We start from the raw sequence: 21,572 nt of genomic DNA on the forward strand, positions 1-21,572 counted from the left end.
TAATCATAAGGGATTTGATTTAGATCATACCTGAATGGTCGAGTGGTTTTCCCTATTTTCTTCAATTTAAGTCTGAATTTGGTAATAAGGAGTTCATGATCTGAGCCAGAGTCAGCTCCTGGTCTTGTTTTTGTTGACTGTGTAGAGGTTCTCCATCTTTGGCTGCAAAGAATATAATCAATCTGATTTTGGTGTTGACCATCTGGTGATGTCCGTGTGTAGAGGCTTCTCTTGTGTTGTTGGAAGAGGGTGTTTGCTATGATCAGTGCATTTTCTTGACAAAACTCTATTAGTCTTTGCCCTGCTTCATTCCACATTCCAAGGCCAAATTTGCCTGTTACTCCAGGTGTTTCCTGACTTCCTACTTTTGCATTCCAGTCCCCTATAATGAAAAGGACATCTTTTTGGGGTGTTAGTTCTAAAAGGTCTTGGAGGTCTTCATAGAACCGTTCAGCTTCTTCAGCATTACTGATTGGGGGATAGACTTGGATTACTATGATATTGAATGGTTTGCCTTGGAGACGAACAGAGATCAGACTCTCTTGTTGACCATGATGGCTACTCCATTTCTTCTAAGGGATTCCTGCCCGCAGTAGTAGATATAATGGTCATCTGAGTTAAATTCACCCATTCCAGTCCATTTTAGTTCGCTGAGTCCTAGAATGTCGACGTTCACTCTTGCAATCTCTTGTTGGACCACTTCCAATTTGCCTTGATTCATGGACCTGCCATTCCAGGTTCCTATGCAATATTGCTCTTTACAGCATCGGACCTTGCTTCTATCACCAGTCACATCCACAGCTGGGTACTGTTTTTGCTTTGGTTCCGTCCCTTCATTCTTTCTGGAGTTATTTTTCCGCTGATCTCCAGTAGCATATTGGGCACCTACTGACCTGGGGAGTTCCTCTTTCAGTATCCTATCATTTTGCCTTTTCATACTGTTCATGGGGTTCTCAAGGCAAGAATACTGAAGTGGTTTGCCATTCCCTTCTCCAGTGGACCACATTCTGTCAGACCTCTCCACCATGACCCGCCCCCATCCTGGGTGGCTTAGTTTCCGTGAATTGGACAAGACCGCGGTCCTAGTGTGACCAGATTGACTAGTTTTCTGTGATTCTGGTTTCAGTGTGTCTGCCGTCTGATACCCTCTTGCAACACCTACCATCTTACTTGGGTATCTCTTACCTTGGACGTGGGGTATTTCTTCACAGCTGCTCCAGCAAAGCGCAGCTGCTGCTCCTTACCTTGGACGAAGGGTATTTTACATTATATTATGGCTATTTCCTTATTTATGAATGCTTATACTGGAATTTTGATATGTTAATGTGCTAGAATTTATTTAATCATGCTCCTATTGTTGGACATTTGTAGTTTTCCCCATTTTTTGCTTATCATAAGTAACACCATGCTGAACATTAATGTAAAAAAAAACCCAATGCTCTTCCTGAAGATTTCCTTATGATAAACTAACGGCGGAAGTAGGATCAAGGGATATTTTTAAGACACTTAATACATATCATCAAATTTCCTTCTAGTAAACTTACACAACAAATCTCAGCAGTATATGACAATGCCCATTTTGTGACAACCTCACTCATACTAAGTATTCTCTTTTAAAACACCCTTGCCAACAGGATTTTAAAATGATACTTGACAAGCTGATTTTCAAGTTCACTGGAAAAGAAAATTTGAAAAAACAGCCTAGAAAATTGAGAAAAAGAATAGTTATGAGTGTGAATTTACAGCAGTGTTTTAAATGATGTGACACAAAGTCTAGAAGAGATTTACAGATCCATGCTACGTGCTATTTTTCCCAAAGTGTGCAAAAGACCTAAACAGACATTTCTCCAAAGATGGCATACAGGTGACTAATAAACACATGAAAAGATGCTCAACATCACTCATTATTAGAGAAATGTAAATCCAGACCACAATGAGGTATCATCTCACACTGGTCAGAATGAACATCATCAAAAAGTCTACAAACAATAAATACTGGAAAGGGTGTGGAGACAAGGAAACCCTCTTATACTGTTGGTGGGAATGCAAACTGGAACAGCCACTATGGAGATTTCTTAAAAAACTGGGAATAGAACTGCCATATGACCTAGCAATCCCACTGCTGGCCATACACCCTGAGGAAACCAGAACTGAAAGAGACACATGGACACAGGTACCCCAATGTTCACTGCAGCACTATTTACAATAGCTAGGACACAGCAGTAACCTAGATGTCCACCAGCAGATGAATGGATAAGGACGTTGTGGTACATACATGCAATGAAATATTACTCGGCTATAAAAAGGAACGCATTTCAATCAGTTCTAATGAGGTGGATGAACCTGGAGCCTATTATACAGAGTGAAGTAACTCAGAAAGAGAAAGACAAATACTGTATATTAACACACATATATGTGTAATTTAAAAAGACGGTAACAACAATCCTACCTTCAGGGCAGCAAAGGAGAAACAGATGTAAAGAACAGACTTTTGAACTTAGCGGGAGAAGGCAAGGGTGGGGTGATTTGAGAAAATAGCATAGAAACATGTACAATACCATATGTAAGGGCTTCCCTGGTGGCTCAGATGGGAAAGAATCCATCTGCAATGCAGGAGATCGGAGTTCAATCCCTGGGCTGGGAAGATCCCCTGTAGGAGGGCATGGCAACCCACTCTAGTATTCTTGCCTGGAGAATCCCCCTGGACAGAGGACCCTGGTGGGCTACAGTCCATGGGGTCAAAAGAGTTGGACAAAACTGAGTGACTAAGCAGCTACCACCATATGTAAAATAGATGACCAGTGCAAGTTCAACGCATGAAGCAGAATACCCAAAGCAGGTGCCCTGGGACAACCCAGAGGGACAGGGTGAGGAGGGAGTGAGAGGGGGGTTCAGGATGGGGGAACACATGTATACCTGTGGCAAATTCATGTTGATGTATGGCAAAACCCATCACAAGACTGTGAAGTAATTATCCTCCAATTAAAATACGTAAATTAAACAATGATGAAAAGAATGAAATAATCAATAAAGAATTTCAATTCAAAACAACTGTTTACATATTTTAGAAATAAGGATAAACCCCTACCTCAGACCATACACAGAATAAAATTTAAATGAATTAAAGAGCTAAATGCTAAAAAGACACACACAACAATATAAGAAAATGATGATCAACCACAGCTACAGGAGAGCATATTTTTATAATTTGGACTGAGGATGAAGATTCTAAGCAAGTCACAAAATCCAGATGACAGATAAGAAATGACTGACAGATAAGGCCAAATCAAAATAAAAAAGCTTTTGTACAACACAGACACCATAAACAAGTTTAAAAGTAACTAACAGTCTGGGAGAAGATATTTTCAAAATATATATAAAAGACAAACATGAATATCCATAATCTGCAAATTAATAATAAGCAACACAAGCAACAAAATGGTGACAAAGAGTATGAAGATGCTAATTAATTAAAAAAAAACCAAATACCCAAGAAACATAAAAAGATACCCATTTAGTAAAACTTTAATTTAATGCAAGTTAAAACATAGAAATATTTTAGTTGTACTATTCATGTAAATATAACATTTTTAATTAGAAATATTTGCCAATAAAAGTCCAAAAATGGTATCATGATTCAGTTTGCCATTTCTTTGATTATTATGAAGCCAAACCTTTCCCAGTTTATTGACTATTAGGTTTTTCTTTCTTTTAAATAAATTACTGTTTGTATACATTTCCTATCGGGGATTCACATTTTTTCTTACTTAGTTGGAAAGTTTCTCATATATACTAAAGACAATTACTCATTGTCATATAAGTTGCAATTATTTTTTTCCAGTTTGTCAAACACCTTTGAATTCTGTTTACAGTTTCTGCCTTTGCTTTTATGCTGAAGAAGTAGTTCTTTACCTTGGGACCAGATAAATACTTATTATTAGTTCTCAACAGTTCTCTTGGAGTAATGTAAAATCTGAATCTTAACAGGAAACTAGTTTAGTATACAGTATGAAGAAAATCTCATGTGTTTTCAACTGCCAACTGTCTCAGCACCATCTGCTACATTACCTTTCCATTCTCCATTGATGTGAAATGTCATCTGTAATCTTGCCCTATATTCATATGTAACAGAGATCAAGTCCAGAGTGTGGATGACTGCTTAATCTACCAGTTTATTCTTGCATTACTGCCATGCTACCTCAGTACGCAGTACGAATTCTAATATCTAGTGGTACCAGGCTTCTCATTTCATCTTTTTCCCTCCATTTTTTTGGGGGAAAGGGAATTCCATTTATTTATTCTCTTGGGAAAATTTTAAAGAGCTTAGTCAAAGTTGTTGTTGTTTTTTAAAGCACAACAGATTCTAAATAATCCTGCCTTAAATTACTAGATTAAGATAGGAAGAACCAATGTGTTCACTATATTAAAGTTTCCCATCCTGGAATATAGCTTTCCATTATTCAGTGTTTCTTAAAGATTTATGGTTTCTTTACATGAGAACTTGTGGATTTCTTAGCTTTATTCCTAGGTAGGTATATATTGTTTGTGGGGAAAAGAGTTAACAACTTCCAGCAGATTTCCCCAGCGTGCTCACCTCACATCCATCCTATTTCCAAGCTCACATCATCTTCTGCCTCTCATCTTTGTTCTTGACCCTTCAGTTCAGTCACTCAGTTGTGTCCGACTCTTTGCGACCCCATAAATCGCACCATACCAGGCCTCCCTGTCCATCACCAACTCCCGGAGTTTACTCAGATTCACATCCATCAAGTCAGTGATGCCATCCAGCCATCTCATCCTCTGTCGTCCCCTTCTCCTCCTGCCCCCCATCCCTCCCAGCATCACAGTCTTTTCCAATGAGTCAACTCTTCGCATCAGGTGGCCAAAGTACTGGAGTTTCAGCTTTAGCATCAGTCCTTCCAAAGAACACCCAGGGCTGATCTCCTTCAGAATGGGCTGGTTGGACCTTCTTGCAGTCCAAGGGACTCTCAAGAGTCTTCTCCAACACCACAGTTCAAAAGCATCAATTCTTCGGCGCTCAGCCTTCTTCACAGTCCAACTCTCACATCCATACATGACTACTGGAAAAACCATAGCCTTGACTAGACGGACCTTAGTCGGCAAAGTAATGTCTCTGCTTTTGAATATGCTATCTAGGTTGGTCATAACTTTTCTTCCAAGGAGTAAGCGTCTTTTAATTTCATGGCTGCAGTCACCATCTGCAGTGATTTTGGAGCCCCCCAAAATAAAGTCTGACACTGTTTCCATTGTTTCCCCATCTATTTCCCATGAAGTGACGGGACCGGATGCCATGATCTTCGTTTTCTGAATGTTGAGCTTTAAGCCAACTTTCTCACTCTCCTCTTTCACTTTCATCAAGAGGCTTTTAGTTTCTCTTCACTTTCTGCCATAAGGGTGGTGTCATCTCTAATGGCATCAGGTGGTTCAGGGATGGACGATCCCTGTTAATATGGCTAAGGATGGACTAGGTATAAAGCAAAAATACGGCTCCTGAATTGTTACTAACTGTGATACAGTTTTTATTGCTATTATGAATGAAAATTTTCCATTAAACTAATTGGTTATTTTGGATATTTGAGAAAACTTGATTTTGTACATACCATCATATCTGACTACATTCCTTAGAGTTCTTGTGTTTTAGTAATTTTTCAGTTCATTCATTCCCTTGGGTATATTATCACATCACATCATAAATAATGATATTCGGTCCCTTTCCTCCAATGTCTATCATGCATATTTCTTGTTCTTCTCCTCCTCCTCTATCCCCTCTCCCCACCCACAAAAGTACAGAGCAATGTTAAATAGAAATAATGAGGGGCAGCTTCATGGGCATGCAATGTTTTCTTTCAGACAGGCCCTGCACTCAGAAGGGATCTAAATTTAGTTTAATGCTCCATGGCCCCTGTCTTTAAATTCTCATAATCTTATCTTTGAAATTTTAAAATAAAGTCTAAGGGGACAACGGAGCAAGCCGGTGAACAGAGGAGATATGCAACATACATGGGTCCACAGTTTGCCACTGCCCCGATTTGTGTATAGGTTTATCAAGCCCCAGAAGTACGGAATTCCAGTGGACTTACAACATATGGAGGTTGAGCGAGACTCAAAGCAAAGCCAAAGTCAAGGTGCCATGACTGTGCCTGAGTAAATTTACTGTGCCTGAGTAAAGTGGCCCAGAGAGGCCACTTACTCTTCCAATCAGAACTTGCCTCAATGCAGGAAAAAAGTCAACTTTTTAAAAAGCACTACCAACCAAAGAACTCTATCATATCCTTTTTTCACTCTTGTTTATTTCCCTATACTAGCCAGATGCTTATGCTAAAGATTATGATATGCTGAAAAACAGAGCAAGTCGTATATTCTTCGCCCTTTAGTAATTTCTTGTTTTATTTTTTAATTGAAGTATAGTTGATTTACAGTATTATATTAGTTTCCATTCTTCCTTATTAAGGAAGCTTACAGAGTAAGTCAATGGTAGAAAGTTTCGGTAAAATGTGTGTGAATTAAGAAGTGAAACAAAAACAATATAGTTTTGTGCAGAATTTCCATTTACTGGTTAAGAAGTAATACATACACATGTATGAGCTATCAAACATGAATTGTGTAACTTTGGTCATTTGGCATAGCAGATAATGCTCTTATATTTGCATTTAAAACCACCATTACACAATATAAAGATGAAAGATAAAATTCATGCTGACAATATAAAAGTTATTTTTTTTAGAACATTAATCAGCAAATAAAAACAATATGCCCGGTCGGAAGATTGCAAAAGAAAGGGAGAAAATGTTTTTTCTTGTTAAAATACTTTTAAATGCACTTGTTTCCTGCACTTGGAGCAAGGGGCTCCATATTTTCATTCTGCATAGTGCCTTGCAGATTAAATAGCTGGCCCTGGGAATAATGATGGATTTTTTTGGTTTGTTTTAGGCTTTATTGGAACCATCTCTGATTAAACCTCACTACTTATAAAATGGTTCATTACAGAATTGTTATTGATAATAAAAGACTGGAAACACCTACATATCTATCAAAGGGGACTGGTTAAATAAATTAAATTATAGCACCTCTAGCCAATGCTGCACAAATGTAAAAAACATAAAGCATGAGAAAGTTTTTTTGTATTGGTAAGGAAAGATCTCCAAAAACATTGCTAATTTAAAACATACATATATGAATATGTGCTATGTTTAACAAAACGGGAAAATAAGAATACATATTTGTGTTACCTACTTAAAATATTAAGTTAAAAAATTACCTACCTGGTTATGGGGTGGAAGACTAGGGTACTGAGGTAGCAACTGTAGTGAAGCCGCTCAGTCATGTCTGACTCTCTGCGACCCCATGGACTATTGCCCACCAGGCTCCTTGGTCCATGGGATTTTCCAGGCATGAATACTGGAGTGGGTTGCCATTTCCTTCTCCAGGGGGATCTTCCTGATCCAGGGATCGAACCCAGGTCTCCAGCATTGTAGGCAGACGCTTTACCGTCTGAGCTACCAGGGAAGCAACTAGACCAACAAAATTAGATTCTACATCCCCTTAGCTGCTGGAACCGGAGAAGGCAATGGCACCCCACTCCAGTACTCTTGCCTGGAAAATCCCATAGACGGAGGAGCCTGGTAGGCTGCAGTCCATGAGGTCGCTAAGAGTTGGACACAACTGAGCAACTTCACTTTCAAGCACTGGAGAAGGAAATGGCAACCCACTCCAGTGTTCTTGCTTGGAGAATCCCAGGGACAGGGGAGCCTGGTGGGAGGCCGTCTATGGGGTCACATGGAGTCGGACAGGACTGAAGCAACTTAGCAGCAGCAGCAGCAGCTGCCGAAACAGCTTTCACAGTCAGTAACAGAGAACGATCCCACCTATTTACAACCTGGCTATTCAAAATACCAGTGAGGCAGAACTGTGGTTTGTGAGAAAGTGATACTGCTGCATAATATTGGATACAAGCTCCAAGATGTCCCATTTAAAAAAAAAGTTGTGCATATTTACATTTCCCTGCACACACACACTACTATATTCCTTCTATAAAAAGTAGGAAAAGGATTAAATTTACACGTAAATTCTGTAAAGTAAGAGCAATAAAGACTTTTTCAGGCAATCTTTATTCGCAAACAAAAAACCAACAAAAGAACAGGTATTAAAAGACAATGAAACTTAATTGTACACAAAGGACCACATACCAAATTGAGAATCCTAAATGACTGTGAGAAGGTCATTTTCTAATCATCCCTGACTCTTTCCCCCAGATAAAAAATGGTAGCCCATTCTTGTTTGAGAACCCAGGCTCTCTGGGTGGGAGGCAAACAAACTGTGTTACATTCTTCATGCATTACTGTGGGGTGTTTATTTTATTTGAATTCTTCTAAAACTCTAAGACCTTGTGAGAAAATAATACTTATCTTCTCCAAAGAAAGGGTAAGAGACTCTTAATTCTTATTCCACTACCAGATGCAAAGTGGTCCACTGGAAAGGGCATTGGCTTTGAAGTGGGTCAGAGATAAATAAGCCTGTGTACACATGGGTCATTTTATGTGACTCTCCCCCAACTCTGTCTTCTTCCTTAAGAAGATTTAAGGAGCTTCATCACCTCTGTAGGTAGGTCTTCCCTGACAGCATCTCCAGACTCAGGTTAGGCACTCCTGTTCCAGTGTTCCTATAGCATCTGCTGAACCCTTCCCAGAGATGACTTATTTTACTGTGTTGTCACCTTCTAAGTGTCTTTCTCCTTCACTAGCTCAAATGCTCCTCCAAGGCAGAAACTGCACCTGTGTATCTTTCCCTCCCCAGTGCCTCAGATATACTTGGCAGCCTCTTAATAAATGTCTGCTTAATGCCAAGTAATTTACAGTAGATAAAGAAGTTAAGCTTCACTGACAATTAGAACCAGCCTTAATATCTGATTAGAGAAACAGGCTGGGAAAAGCAAAGTCTCTTGTTCTAGACTAATCCAGACTCTATATAGTGCCATTTTTAGAAAACTCTCTGAATTAAGGACCCCTCTGCTATTCCAACAAGTTTGCTTCTTTGCCACATTCTAACACCTCCACCCTCTGGAATTCCCTCACTCCCAAATCTGTTTCTGCTCCAGAGGACACATTTTTTTTTAAGGGTGGAAGTCAGATCCTCAGTTCAGTGGATGTAAAAGACTGTTACAGCAGACTTCCAATTGTTTACTTTCCCAGGACTTCACAGAATTCTAAGCACACTGCTTCTGAGTATTCTGAGATGACAGTAGCAACTACAGACCACCTACTTTCTATTTCCTGCCTCCAGCTGTGAACACACAGCAGCCATTTTGTTGCTGAGTAAATCAGTAAATGTGCATTGCTCTGCTTTAGTTACTAAATTCCTCCAGGCCCAGCTCAAAGCACTATTCTTCATAAAACCTTACCTTACTAGGCAAGAAAATATGTTGGGTTCCTTCACACGCCTCCTAAACCTTGAACCTTTCTCCATACTCTGCTTGTGCCTTTGTCTCTATGTCTCCACGTGTCTCTATGCCCTGCCAGCGGGCTTAACCAGCTACTGTGAGTCAGATGGGAAGTTTCCTGTTGACTGAAGCCCCTTTCACACTTTCTGCCTTTGCACGCATCATCTCTCTATCTGCTTTCAGCTCCATTCGCTCCCTTGCTTTACACTGTATCTCAGGGGCTAAAGTTCCATAAACTACACTCCCCAAACTTGCCAGCCTGGTGTGGGTTTCTCCCCGTAGCTTTGTTTTTGCTGAAGCTCTACTAGTAGAAGAAGCTGCGAGAATGGAAGATGGGAGGGTGCTCCTGGTAGCACCGCAGGTAGCACAGAGGCTGATGAACACGGGCGCCAGAGTTCCTGTTCAGACAGCACAGTTTCTGGTGGCAGCAGCAGTGAGCGTTCCCAGAGCTCCAGCAACACAGATCCTGCGCTTGTGCTGCCTGGTTTGCTTGCCCCATCTCAATTATTAACAAGAAGTCGAACAAAAAAGCCACCAGTCTTTTGAACCCATGCTGGTAGACACAAAGATACCACTTAATGGCCTAAAGTTGGTAACGTAAGCTTTTTCTTCCTCCCTGAAAGGGTTTAAAAAAAAAAAAAAAGACGTGAATTTTGAGCCTACAGCTCTACGCTCTGGTTACCATCTCTTAAGCACAGGTAGAGCCAAGGAAAGGGACTTGTGAGAGCTTATGCTTTCCAGGAGAAGCAGGAGACCTTAAGAAGGGAAACTAGACTCATGCAATGCTAAGCACCACACTCTAGTATCAGTGTTAAGTACTTACTATTCTCTCAAGTTTTACTAAAAAGCATATTCTCTATTCATCTGTAAGACTTATAAGAAGAGAAGAGCTATTTAAAAAGAAAAAAATGCAAATGGCCCTAAAAATATAAAAAGATGCTCAATTTCTCTCGCAAGAGAAATGTAGTTAAAACTGTACTGGGATACCATTTCTCACCTATCGAACTGGCAAAAGTCCAGGAGTCTGACAATATGCTCCACTGGCAGGCTGTGAGGGAAACAGACATTATTCATTCTCATTATTGCCAAGGAGAATTTTAAAATGTTATACACCCTATGGAGGTGAATTTGGCAATATCTAACAAAGAAATACATGCATTTACCCTTTGACCATGCTGCTATTAAAAAGAAATAAATAATATCTTTCTATACAGCTAGCCCTAGAAAAGCATTAAGTACAAAAAAAGCAAGGTAAAAAAATGAAGTATGTATAGAATATAGCATGCTATCAATTATTTAAGAATGCTGGGGAGGATACAAAATACAAGTTACATATATATTTACTTATTCTCCTTTTTTTTTTTTTTCCCAAAAAAGATAACCCCAGAGAAAGGGGAAAAGGAGATTACCTACAGGAGTAGAGGGGACAGAAATAGAAACTGAATTTCTCTAAATACATACAACAGCTTTGTATATTTGATTTTAGAACTATGTATATATTTTACACAATTATAAAACAAAAAATTTAAAGGCAATCACTGAATACTGAAAGCAAAATGGAACAAATGAATCTATAAGTACACTCAAATAGCTATATGACCATCCAACGAATTATTCTAAGTGTCTTTAAAACACAGTAATTTTACTGTACATCTCTCATGGGATATACCTTAAGGGCCCAAAAGGTTACTGCAAAAATCTTGAGCTATTTTCAGAAATCATGTGGTTTAAAGTAGTACTATAATGTAATTCTGCAATTATTTTGTATATACTGAAGACAAAGCAAATGAATTATATTGTGCTTTATCGCTAAGCGCAGGCAGCTGTGACCGGCGCACCAAGCACAGGCGGCTGGGACCAGTGCACTAAGCATGGCCGAGAGGAGCTACCCCACTTCCGAGATCAGGGGCAGAAGCAGGAAGGACCCCATGCCCGAAGGGCGGCAGCCAAGGGGAGTTACCCCACGTCCCAGGTCAGGGGCAGAGGCTGAGAGTGCCAGGCTGCGAAGGCGCAGGAACGGCCGAGAGGAGCTACCCCGCACCCAAGGCAAGGGGCGGCAGCCGGGAGAAGCAACCCCACATCCAAGGAGCGTTGGCTGCGTGGGTGCACGAGGGCCTAGAGGAGCTATCCCACGTTGAAGGTCAGGAAGGGCAGTGGTGAGGAGATACCCCTCATCCAAGGTAAGGAGCAGCGGCTGCCCTTTGCTGGAGCAGCCGTGAAAAGATACCCCATGCCCAAGGTAAGAGAAACCTTAATAAGATGGTAGGTGTTGCAAGAGGGCATCAGAGGGCAGACACGCTGAAACCATACTCACAGAAAACTAGTCAGTTTAATCACACTAGGACCACAGCCTTGTCTAACTCAATGAAACTAAGCCATGCCCATGGGGCAACCCAAGACGGGTGGGTCGTGGTGGAGAGGTCTGACAGAATGTGGTCCACCAGAGAAAGGAATGGCAAACCACTTCAGTATTCTTGCCTTGAGAACCCCATGAACACTATGAAAAGGCAAAATGATAGGATACTGAAAGAGGAACTCCCCAGGTCAGTAGGTGCCCAATATGCTACTGGAGATCAGTGGAAAAATAACTCCAGAAAGAATGAAGGGACAGAACCAAAGCAAAAACAGTACCCAGCTGTGGATGTGACTGGTGATAGAAGCAAGGTCCGATGCTGTAAAGAGCAATATTGCATAGGAACCTGGAATGGCAGGTCCATGAATCAAGGCAAATTGGAAGTGGTCCAACAAGAGATGGCAAGAGTGAACGTTGACATTCTAGGACTCAGCGAACTAAAATGGACTGGAATGGGTGAATTTAACTCAGATGACCATTATATCTACTACTGTGGGCAGGAATCCCTTAGAAGAAATGGAGTAGCCATCATGGTCAACAAGAGAGTCTGAAATGCAGTACTTGGATGCAGTCTCAAAAACGACAGAATGATCTCTGTTCGTCTCCAAGGCAAACCATTCAATATCACAATAATCCAAGTCTATCCCCCAACCAGTAATGCTGAAGAAGCTGAAGTTGAACGGTTCTATGAAGACCTCCAAGACCTTTTAGAACTAACACCCCAAAAAGATGTCCTTTTCATTATAGGGGACTGGAATGCAAAAGTAGGAAGTCAGGAAACACCTGGAGTAACAGGCAAATTTGGCCTTGGAATGTGGAATGAAGCAGGGCAAAGACTAATAGAGTTTTGTCAAGAAAATGCACTGATCATAGCAAACACCCTCTTCCAACAACACAAGAGAAGACTCTACACATGGACATCATCAGATGGTCAACACTAAAATCAGATTGATTATATTCTTTGCAGCCAAAGATGGAGAACCTCTATACAGTCAACAAAAACAAGACCAGGAGCTGACTCTGGCTCAGATCATGAACTCCTTATTACCAAATTCAGACTTAAATTGAAGAAAGTAGGGAAAACCACTCGACCATTCAGGTATGATCTAAATCAAATCCCTTATGATTATACAGTGGAAGTGAGAAATAGATTTAAGGGACTAGATCTGATAGAGAGAGTGCCTGATGAACTATGGAATGAGGTTCATGACATTGTACAGGAGACAGGGATCAAGACCACCCCCATGGAAAAGAAATGCAAAAAAGCAAAATGGCTGTCTGGGGAGGCCTTACGAATAGCTGTGAAAAGAAGAGAAGTGAAAAGCAAAGGAGAAAAGGAAAGATAAGCATCTGAAAGCAGAGTTCCAAAGAATAGCAAGAAGAGATAAGAAAGCCTTCTTCAGCGATCAGTGCAAACAAATAGAGGAAAACAACAGAATGGGAAAGACTAGAGATCTCTTCAAGAAAATTAGAGATACCAAGGGAACATTTCAGGCAAAGATGGGCTCGATAAAGGACAGAAATGGTATGGACCTAACAGAAGCAGAAAATATTAAGAAGCGGTGGCAAGAATACACAGAATAACTGTACAAAAAAGATCTTCACGACCCAGATAATCACGATGGTGTGATCACTCATCTATAGCCAGACATCCTGGAATGTGAAGTCAAGTGGGCCTTAGAAAGCATCACTACAAACAAAGCTAGTGGAGGTGATGACATTCCAGTTGAGCTGTTTCAAATCCTGAAAGATGCTGCTGTGAAAGTGCAGCACTCAATATGCCAGCAAATTTGGAAAACTCAGCAGTGGCCACAGGACTGGAAAAGGTCAGTTTTCATGCCAATCCCAAAGAAAGGCAATGCCAAAGAATGCTCCAACTACTGCACAATTGCACTCATCTCACATGCTAGTAAGGTAATGCTCAAAATTCTCCAAGCCAGGCTTCAGCAATACGTGAACTGTGAACTTCCTGATGTTCAAGCTGGTTTTAGAAAAGGCAGAGGAAGCAGAGATCAAATTGCCAACATCCACTGGATCATGGAAAAAGCAAGAGAGTTCCAGAAATACATCTATTTCCGCTTTATTGACTATGCCAAAGCCTTTGACTGTGTGGATCACAATACACTGTGGAAAATTCTGAAAGAGATGGGAATACAGACCACCTGACCTGCCTCTTGAGAAATCTGTATGCAGGTCAGGAAGCAACAGTTAGAACTGGACATGGAACAACAGACTGGTTCCAAATAGGAAAAGGAGTATGTCAAGGCTGCATATTGTCACCCTGCTTATTTAACTTATACACAGAGTGCATCATGAGAAACGCTGGACTGGAAGAAACACAAGCTGGAATCAAGATTGCTGGGAGAAGTATCAATAACCTCAGATAGGCAGAAGATACCACCCTTATGGCAGAAAACGAAGAAGAACTAAAAAGCCTCTTGATGAAAGTGAAAGAGGAGAGGAAAAAAGCTGGCTTGAAGCTCAACATTCAGAAAACGAAGATCATGGCATCTGATCCCATCACTTCATGGGAAATAGATGGGGAAACAGTGTCAGACTTTATTTTTGGGGGCTCCAAAATCACTGCAGATGGTGACTGCAGCCATGAAATTAAAAGACGCTTACTCCTTGGAAGAAAAGTTATGACCAACCTAGATAGCATATTCAAAAGCAGAGACATTACTCTGCCGACTAAGGTCCGTCTAGTCAAGGCTATGGTTTTTCCAGTAGTCATGTATGGATGTGAGAGTTGGACTGTGAAGAAGGCTGAGCGCCGAAGAATTGATGCTTTTGAACTGTGGTGTTGGAGAAGACTCTTGAGGGTCCCTTGGACTGCAAGGAGATCCAACCAGTCCATTCTGAAGAAGATCAACCCTGGTTGTTCTTTGGAAGGAATGTTGCTAAAGCTGAAACTCTAGTACTTTTGTCACCTCATGCGAAGAGTTGACTCATTGGAAAAGACTGTGATGCTGGGAGGGATTGGGGGCAGGAAGAGAAGGGGACGACCGAGGATGAGATGGCTGGATGGCATCACTGACTCGATGGACATGAATCGGAGTGAACTCCGGGAGTTGGTGATGGACAGGGAGGCCTGGCATGGTGCGATTCATGGGGTCGCAAAGAGTAGGACACGACTGAGTGAGAACTGATCAGTAAAGGCCAAGATTTTCAGTACGGAAAAAGGATGAAAGATCAAAAATTTAAACAAAACTTTGTTTCAGTTAAGTTCAGTTCAGTTGCTCAGTCGTGTCCAACTCTTTGTGACCCATGGACTGCAGCATGCCAGGCTTCCCTGTTTATCACCAACTCCCAAAGCTTGCTTTGTGTACCGAATTTTAATTAGAAATGTCAGCATGTACACTTGATATAATTTACCTGTTGAATATTGATAAATAAACATACGTGTACTCATTTCCTACTTCTGTCTACTGAAAAGGCCTAGGAATAGTGACCACCCAATAGGAACTGATTAGGCTGAGGTTTCCAAATGTCATTTCCCATTTCACAGAACCAGGGCTTCCTGCAGAAATGGCTGATTCCAGATCAGAGACAATAAATGTACAGATGAAGCTGGTACATTTTGTCATGACAGAAATCAAGGAACTACTGCGTATTACTGAGATCATGTTGGAAAGACTCCAGAGCCAATATGAAGAAGTTTAAGATGCGGATAATCTGAATATTAATAAAAAATAACCCAAGGGATTAAAAGTTGTCCAATTTTTTAATCTCATAAATTCAAAATGATAAATATTCTCCATCCTCCCTCCTCCCCCTCAAAACCCCCAGAAACAAATCTTACTGGTTACCTTTGGAGGATGCTAGGTAACTACCTCTTTAATTTGAAAAGTGGTAAAAAAGAAGAAGGAATATGACATTTATCCTACTTTTCCTGGGCAAGCTGCATTTTAGGATTACCAAATGAGTGTTCAGGCAAGTTTTTCTAGCTATTAAACAGAGGAGGAATGACAGGATTAGAAGAGAACCATTTTATACTTCCAAATTATGAAAGAATGAATCTAGGAAATATTAATGACCATGAGTGGATGTGACTATCCAAAAGAGAGAGGCAACCAAAGATTTCTCTCTGCTTCTTGACAGACATATACCACCATCTATAGAACATTTTATAAACAAACAAACGGAAAACAAAACGAAAAAAGTCCTGAATCGGATTTAGCCTCTATCGAACGATTAAACAGAAGAAATACAACAGAGGAGCATGTTAAATGTTACTATGGGAATCTAATCATCAAAACCTAGGCTGTTTAAAATTCTGCAGGACAGAAAGTTAGTTTCTTCAACAAACACATTATAATTAGAAAGAGAGCGAAAATAAAAGAAAAAGACAGGGATAGACATGTGTAAGGAAAGCTACAGATTTAAAGAGATTTATTAGTCAAAAGAGCTACCTGTTGACAGTATGGACGTTAATTGAATTCTGATTTAAACAACCTATAAAAACACATAAACTCACTCCAGACTTTGATTCAATTATGAACATCTGAACACTGACTGGGTATTTAATACTCAAAAGTAATAATGATGCAATTTGGGGGTGTTATAATGATACTGTGATTATGGCCACAAAAAGGAAGGCTTTACTTTTAGAGATGCATACTGAAGTATTTATGGATAAGATGATAGAGTGTCTGGAATTGGCTTCAAAATAATCTTCTGGGGAGGAAGTAGGTGGCATACAGATAAGACCAGGCTGTCTATGAGTCAGTAATTCTTCAACCTGAGTGGTGTGTATTATCTCCTCTACTTGAACGACTAAGACGGTATACAAAGAAGTGAATTTAAGTACAAGATTAAATGAAAAGGAAGTTTTGGCAAGTTATGAAAAACTAGACATATCACAAAGTGGAGTGCCAAGGCAAGCAAATACATTCTTTGGGAGGTTTAATGTTTAAATAGCTCTCATATCTATTCAGCAGTCATATCAATTCTAACTTTCTTCTATGCACTAGCAGTAAGAGGTTAGAATTTCCTACAAATGCCTCCTAACAAAGAGGCAAGACTCTCCCAGGCAAGAATACATCCCAGCACTACCCAGAAGCAGCCACCAAATGAGAAAGGGCTGTGGTGGCAACAGCAGATAAGGTGGGTGAAGAGCTGTGAGTCTGATGCCCAGGTCTGGTCAATGTACTTAAGGTGGGCCCATTCCCATGGATGCATGAACCCACAGGGTTCCAAAGCCTCCCCAAGAGTCTGTGCAAATTAAGCAGTATGAAGAGTGACATGCTATCAACAAAAATGTGAAAAAAACCCTTCGGTGGAAAAGGAAGACTAAAATCTTACAAAGCTGGTATTGTTATTTTTATTCATGTTTCTCCTGACATCATTATACATTTTAAATAATAACATTAAATCTAATTTAAAAAGACACAGTTCAGTTCAGTCACTCAGTTGTGTCCAACTCTTTGCGACCCCATGAACCGCAACACGCCAGGCCTACCTGTTCATCACCAACTCCTGGAGTCCACCCAAACCCATGTCCATTGAGTCAGTGATGCCATCCAACCATCTCATTCTCTGTCGTCCCCTTCTCCTCCTGCCCTCAATCTTTCCCAGCATCAGGGTCTTTTCAGATGAGTCAGCTTTTCGCATCAGGTGGCCAAAGTATTGGAGTTTCAGCTTCAACATCAGTCCTTCCAATGAACACCCAGGACTGACTGATCTCCTTTAGGGTGGACTGACTGGACCTCCTTGCAGTCCAAGGACTCTCTCAAGAGTCTTCTCCAGCATCACAGTTCAAAAGCATCAATTCTTCTACGTTCAGCTTTCTTTATGGTCCAACTCTCACATCCATACATGACTACTGGAAAAACCATAGCCTTGACTAGACGGATCTTCGTTGACAAACTAATGTCTCTGACACAAGTATTTTTTTAAAGTAATTTAGGAGAATACTGGACTTCCCAGGTAGTGCTAGTTGGTTAAGAATCTGACTGCCAATGCAGGAGACACAAGAGACATGGGTTCTATCCCTGGGTCAGGAAAATCCCCTTGAGAAGGAAGTGGCAACCCACTCCAGTATTCTTTCCTGGAAAATTCCATGGACAGAGGAGCCTGGTGGGCTACAGTCCATGGTGTTGCAAACAGTTGGACACGACTGAGCACACTCAGCAGCAGGAGAATACTACTCTAATGAGAGTAGCCTGAACTATGAAACAAGGTCAGGAAATATGATGGAAATTCTGAATCTCGAAACGTAAGGGTAGAGCTAGATACCACTAGTTATTCATGATGACATTATTGTAGTTTTATATGTTTCCCCTATGAAAACCTGGCATTGGATCAGTGGTTCTCAAGGGAGGACAGCATATCTCATAGGACAGAGGGAGCAGTAGGCAACTACAATTTAAAAATAATTCCAGGGGATTCTGACATACACTGTGGCCTCACTAAAGGACCACTTCTTTCTTGGAGGTCCCCGTAGAATGGCTGTGGCTGAGGCCTGTGTGCAGCTAAAATGCACCTGGATCACCAACAGGGAAAGCTGGCCATTATTGTTTCAAACGTCCCTGTAAATCTGGCACGGCTGCCATGTCAGAAAAAGGATAATGGAATCACCCTACACACACTCATGACTTAAACCAGCTCCCTGTCTGCCCAGCATGGGGGCAAATTTGAGCCATGAAGACAGTAAAAGCAGAGCCAGAGGGGACCCCACTGCAGGCCATCTGCTGACGAGCACATGCACCAACCTGCCTGCCTGCACCATTGCTCCTATTTGGAGGAGAGACGACGACAGGCAAGTGACTGCAGTGCTCTTGACAGTCAAACTTGTGAGCATCTTAGAAGAGGACTTGAAAAAAGTGTCTGACCAGACACCAGAAATACTTGTAGCCTCTCTACAGTCTTCTTTTATCCCTTGACATGTCTGAGACTATTATGGCTTCTGCTAATACTGACTGACTCAGTTTGGACAAAACAGATAGACCAACAACAGCATCCCTCACTACAACTGATTCTGAGTTTCACTCCTGCAGTGGCCTTTCATGCCAGATAGATTTGTTTCTTCGATAATTACAGTGCCTACAAACCTGTCCTTCCTCCAGTAAGAAGGGAAAGGGGCCTTCTATACAACATGCCCAAAATTCAGTGTACCAGGCTGAAGTGAGCAGCCAGATGCTCTACACCTCCTATGGTTGTAAAGGTGATTTGGTTCCTAGTAAAGTAAGGATGCTCTTAACTATACAATCACATGCACAGTGAGGTCTGGTCTATACAACAACATGGGCAGCAAGTAAAAAGGAGTAGCCTTTCCAAAACACTCCATCATCACAATTCTATGCCCCCTCACAGAATTAAAAGCCTTGATAATATCAAGTAATGCCCACTGTTAACTTTCAAATGGTTTCAAAGTCACAAGGAGGGAGGTGGGAGGGAGGGTCAGGATGGGGAACACATGTACACCCATGGCTGATTCATGTGAATGTAAGGCAAAAACCACCACAATATTGTAAAGTAATTAGCCTCCAATTAAAATTTTTTTAAATTCCAAAAAAAAGTCACAAGGCTTATCAACATTTATATTTAATTCTAAAAATTACACCCATTGCAAAGTCAAAACCAAACTATTTTAGTTGAGCTCTAAAACTTCTCTATATGTTGGAATAATTTCTACTCTTGCTACTTTATTAGTATTACTCTTTCAAATTTCCCTAAAGGATTATGTTTAGGAAACAAAAAGCGTTATGAAAATTTAGACTTTTGACCATTCATAGAATTAGTAAACATCTGTAAGCTACCCTCATCTTTCTCATTCTAGTTTTCACCATGTTTTTAGGACACTGTCAATATGTTCTGTGTCCCAGCATGAACAGGACTTGGGGAGGAGATGAGAAATGAGTCCTTTGTAAAGGTAAAGAACTACTTTAGGTATATCAAGCCATGGGTATCTTATCCCTTTACTTGAACATAAGAGAGTTTCTTTTCTAAGAAAGCTGCAGTAAAGGTGCAGATTCAAGGATCTAGTTAGTTACAAAATATGATCTTGGTAGGAAATGAGCAAAACCCTGTGGGCATGGATAAAAGAAGAATAATCAGCCTAGACAGAAAAAGCCACTCATGGTATCATAATGTTAAGGCCTGAGGTGGACTAGAGACACAGCTAGACTAAACATTACCTAAAACAAAAGCAAAAACAAAGCACAACAGAAAACAACCAAACAACTAAATGAAATTTAAAATGTCCTTTCAAAAGATTAGCCAGGCCGAACTGGTCACAAGATAATCTTCATTACGGTAATTTAGTTACTTTGGTCTTATTTTAATTACATGCAGTCGTTTTCTTGAGGTGAATTTGACAAAGAAGGGCAAATATGGACGGCTGTGTCTATGAAAAGGAGATATTCTCATAGCTGAGCACACTGTTCATATCAAATCAAAGGCCAAAATACCTGCACAGCCTTGTAAAGTAGGAGCACTGGATCAATATTATACTGACTTCCTCCCTGATCTTACCTACCATTAAATACAGAAAAGCCTTTTGGTATAGGAGGCTGTGCCTGACTATCACAAGCATTCCCCACATAGCAAATCTGAATGAATCACTAGAACATTTCCAATTCTGAACTACTAGTATAATATTTACACTCTTTTAAGTTTACTAGAATTATTATTTTGACTATTTCTAAAAATATATAAGCCCTTTCTATGTCACTCAGCCATAAGGCATTCAAGTCAACTAGAGCTCTTAGTCAAAGCTGATTAACAGGTGAATTAAGATGAGTTAAGGGAATAACAAAATATTTGAAGATAACACAGCTATGTGATACACAAAAATGTAACTGTAACACTTACCTATCAGCCCCTTCTCCAGAGTGAAGGTTTTGTTGGTAAACATACATTCAAAAGCCACAATGTGAAAAATCTTATTCACTGTGTTGTGAGTCCCAACTATTCGAATATACCTGGGGGTAAAAAGAGAAGAAAATCTGTTGAAGAAAATGAGCTTCCATCATAACAAATCCAAAGATAACAGAAAAAGATACACTACGTAAACATACAGCCTACCAGAGCACGGACTGAAAGAGACTCTGAATAGGCTTCAGACCCTGTACCTGCTCCTTAGGGCTAGCTCCAACTGAGTCTAGAAAAATTACAGCAAAATTAGGGAGGTACCACTTTCCAGAGAATGAAGTAGAACTTAGATTTGGTTTACCTAGAAAATCAAACCAGGGGCTGTTCAGCTCAACTCCCAAATGTCAGTACAATTTTACATCCATGAGACATTTACGCTGGAGAATAACAGCTTCTATTCTTACCTTGTGGTTAGGAACATGCCTGTGCATAGGTGCACAAACACACACAAAATCAAATACTTTCCAACTCAATGAATCTTTCACCCATTGGATGAAATGCATGAAATCAATACTGCTTTCTCATTTAGAGTAAAAAAAAAAAAACAAACAAACAAAAAAAATCTACAGAAACTACTGAAAACCACTCACAGTTTCTTGTATTTTAATGTTGCTCCTAAATTCTCATTAGGATGTGAACCCTATATTCTTACGCCAGTCCCCAGCGTGACTGCTAGGATGCCTTCTCCTGGCCAGAGGAAGTGATGTGCAGAGGTGAGCCAGCCTGCACTGCAGCCTCCCTCCTGGCCGCAGGGAGCTGGCATCTGCACACAGTGCAGAGTTTCGTGGGGCAGGTCTCGAGCATCTCAGCCTATTCACCCTCTGGGTCTCCCTGGAGGCTTCACCTCTGACAAACAAGCATTAATCTTGGAGCAACTTGCCCCTTTCA

The 21,572-nt window shown here is 40.6% G+C and overlaps 2 protein-coding genes across 7 annotated transcripts in view; both read right to left on the minus strand.

Annotated features, from left to right (window-relative positions):
• The window catches only part of LOC132658243 (uncharacterized), a 46,052-nt gene extending 25,515 nt beyond the window's left edge, over positions 1-20,537 (minus strand). The window contains exon 1 of the mRNA XM_060403163.1: positions 31-20,537. Coding sequence (XP_060259146.1) covers positions 31-317 — 287 coding nt within the window. The 5' untranslated portion in view covers positions 318-20,537. The remainder of the gene's footprint in view (positions 1-30) is intronic.
• BTBD9 (BTB domain containing 9) overlaps positions 1-21,572 on the minus strand; it is a 414,784-nt gene that overhangs the window by 139,435 nt on the left and 253,777 nt on the right. For all 6 annotated transcript variants that reach the window (XM_027958482.3, XM_060403161.1, XM_042237502.2 and 3 more), the window contains exon 7: positions 20,625-20,734. In XM_027958482.3, the coding sequence (XP_027814283.1) occupies positions 20,625-20,734 (110 nt within the window). The remainder of the gene's footprint in view (positions 1-20,624; positions 20,735-21,572) is intronic.

This window comes from Ovis aries, chromosome 20 (genome assembly GCF_016772045.2).
Source record: "Ovis aries strain OAR_USU_Benz2616 breed Rambouillet chromosome 20, ARS-UI_Ramb_v3.0, whole genome shotgun sequence".
Taxonomy (NCBI): domain Eukaryota; kingdom Metazoa; phylum Chordata; class Mammalia; order Artiodactyla; family Bovidae; genus Ovis; species Ovis aries.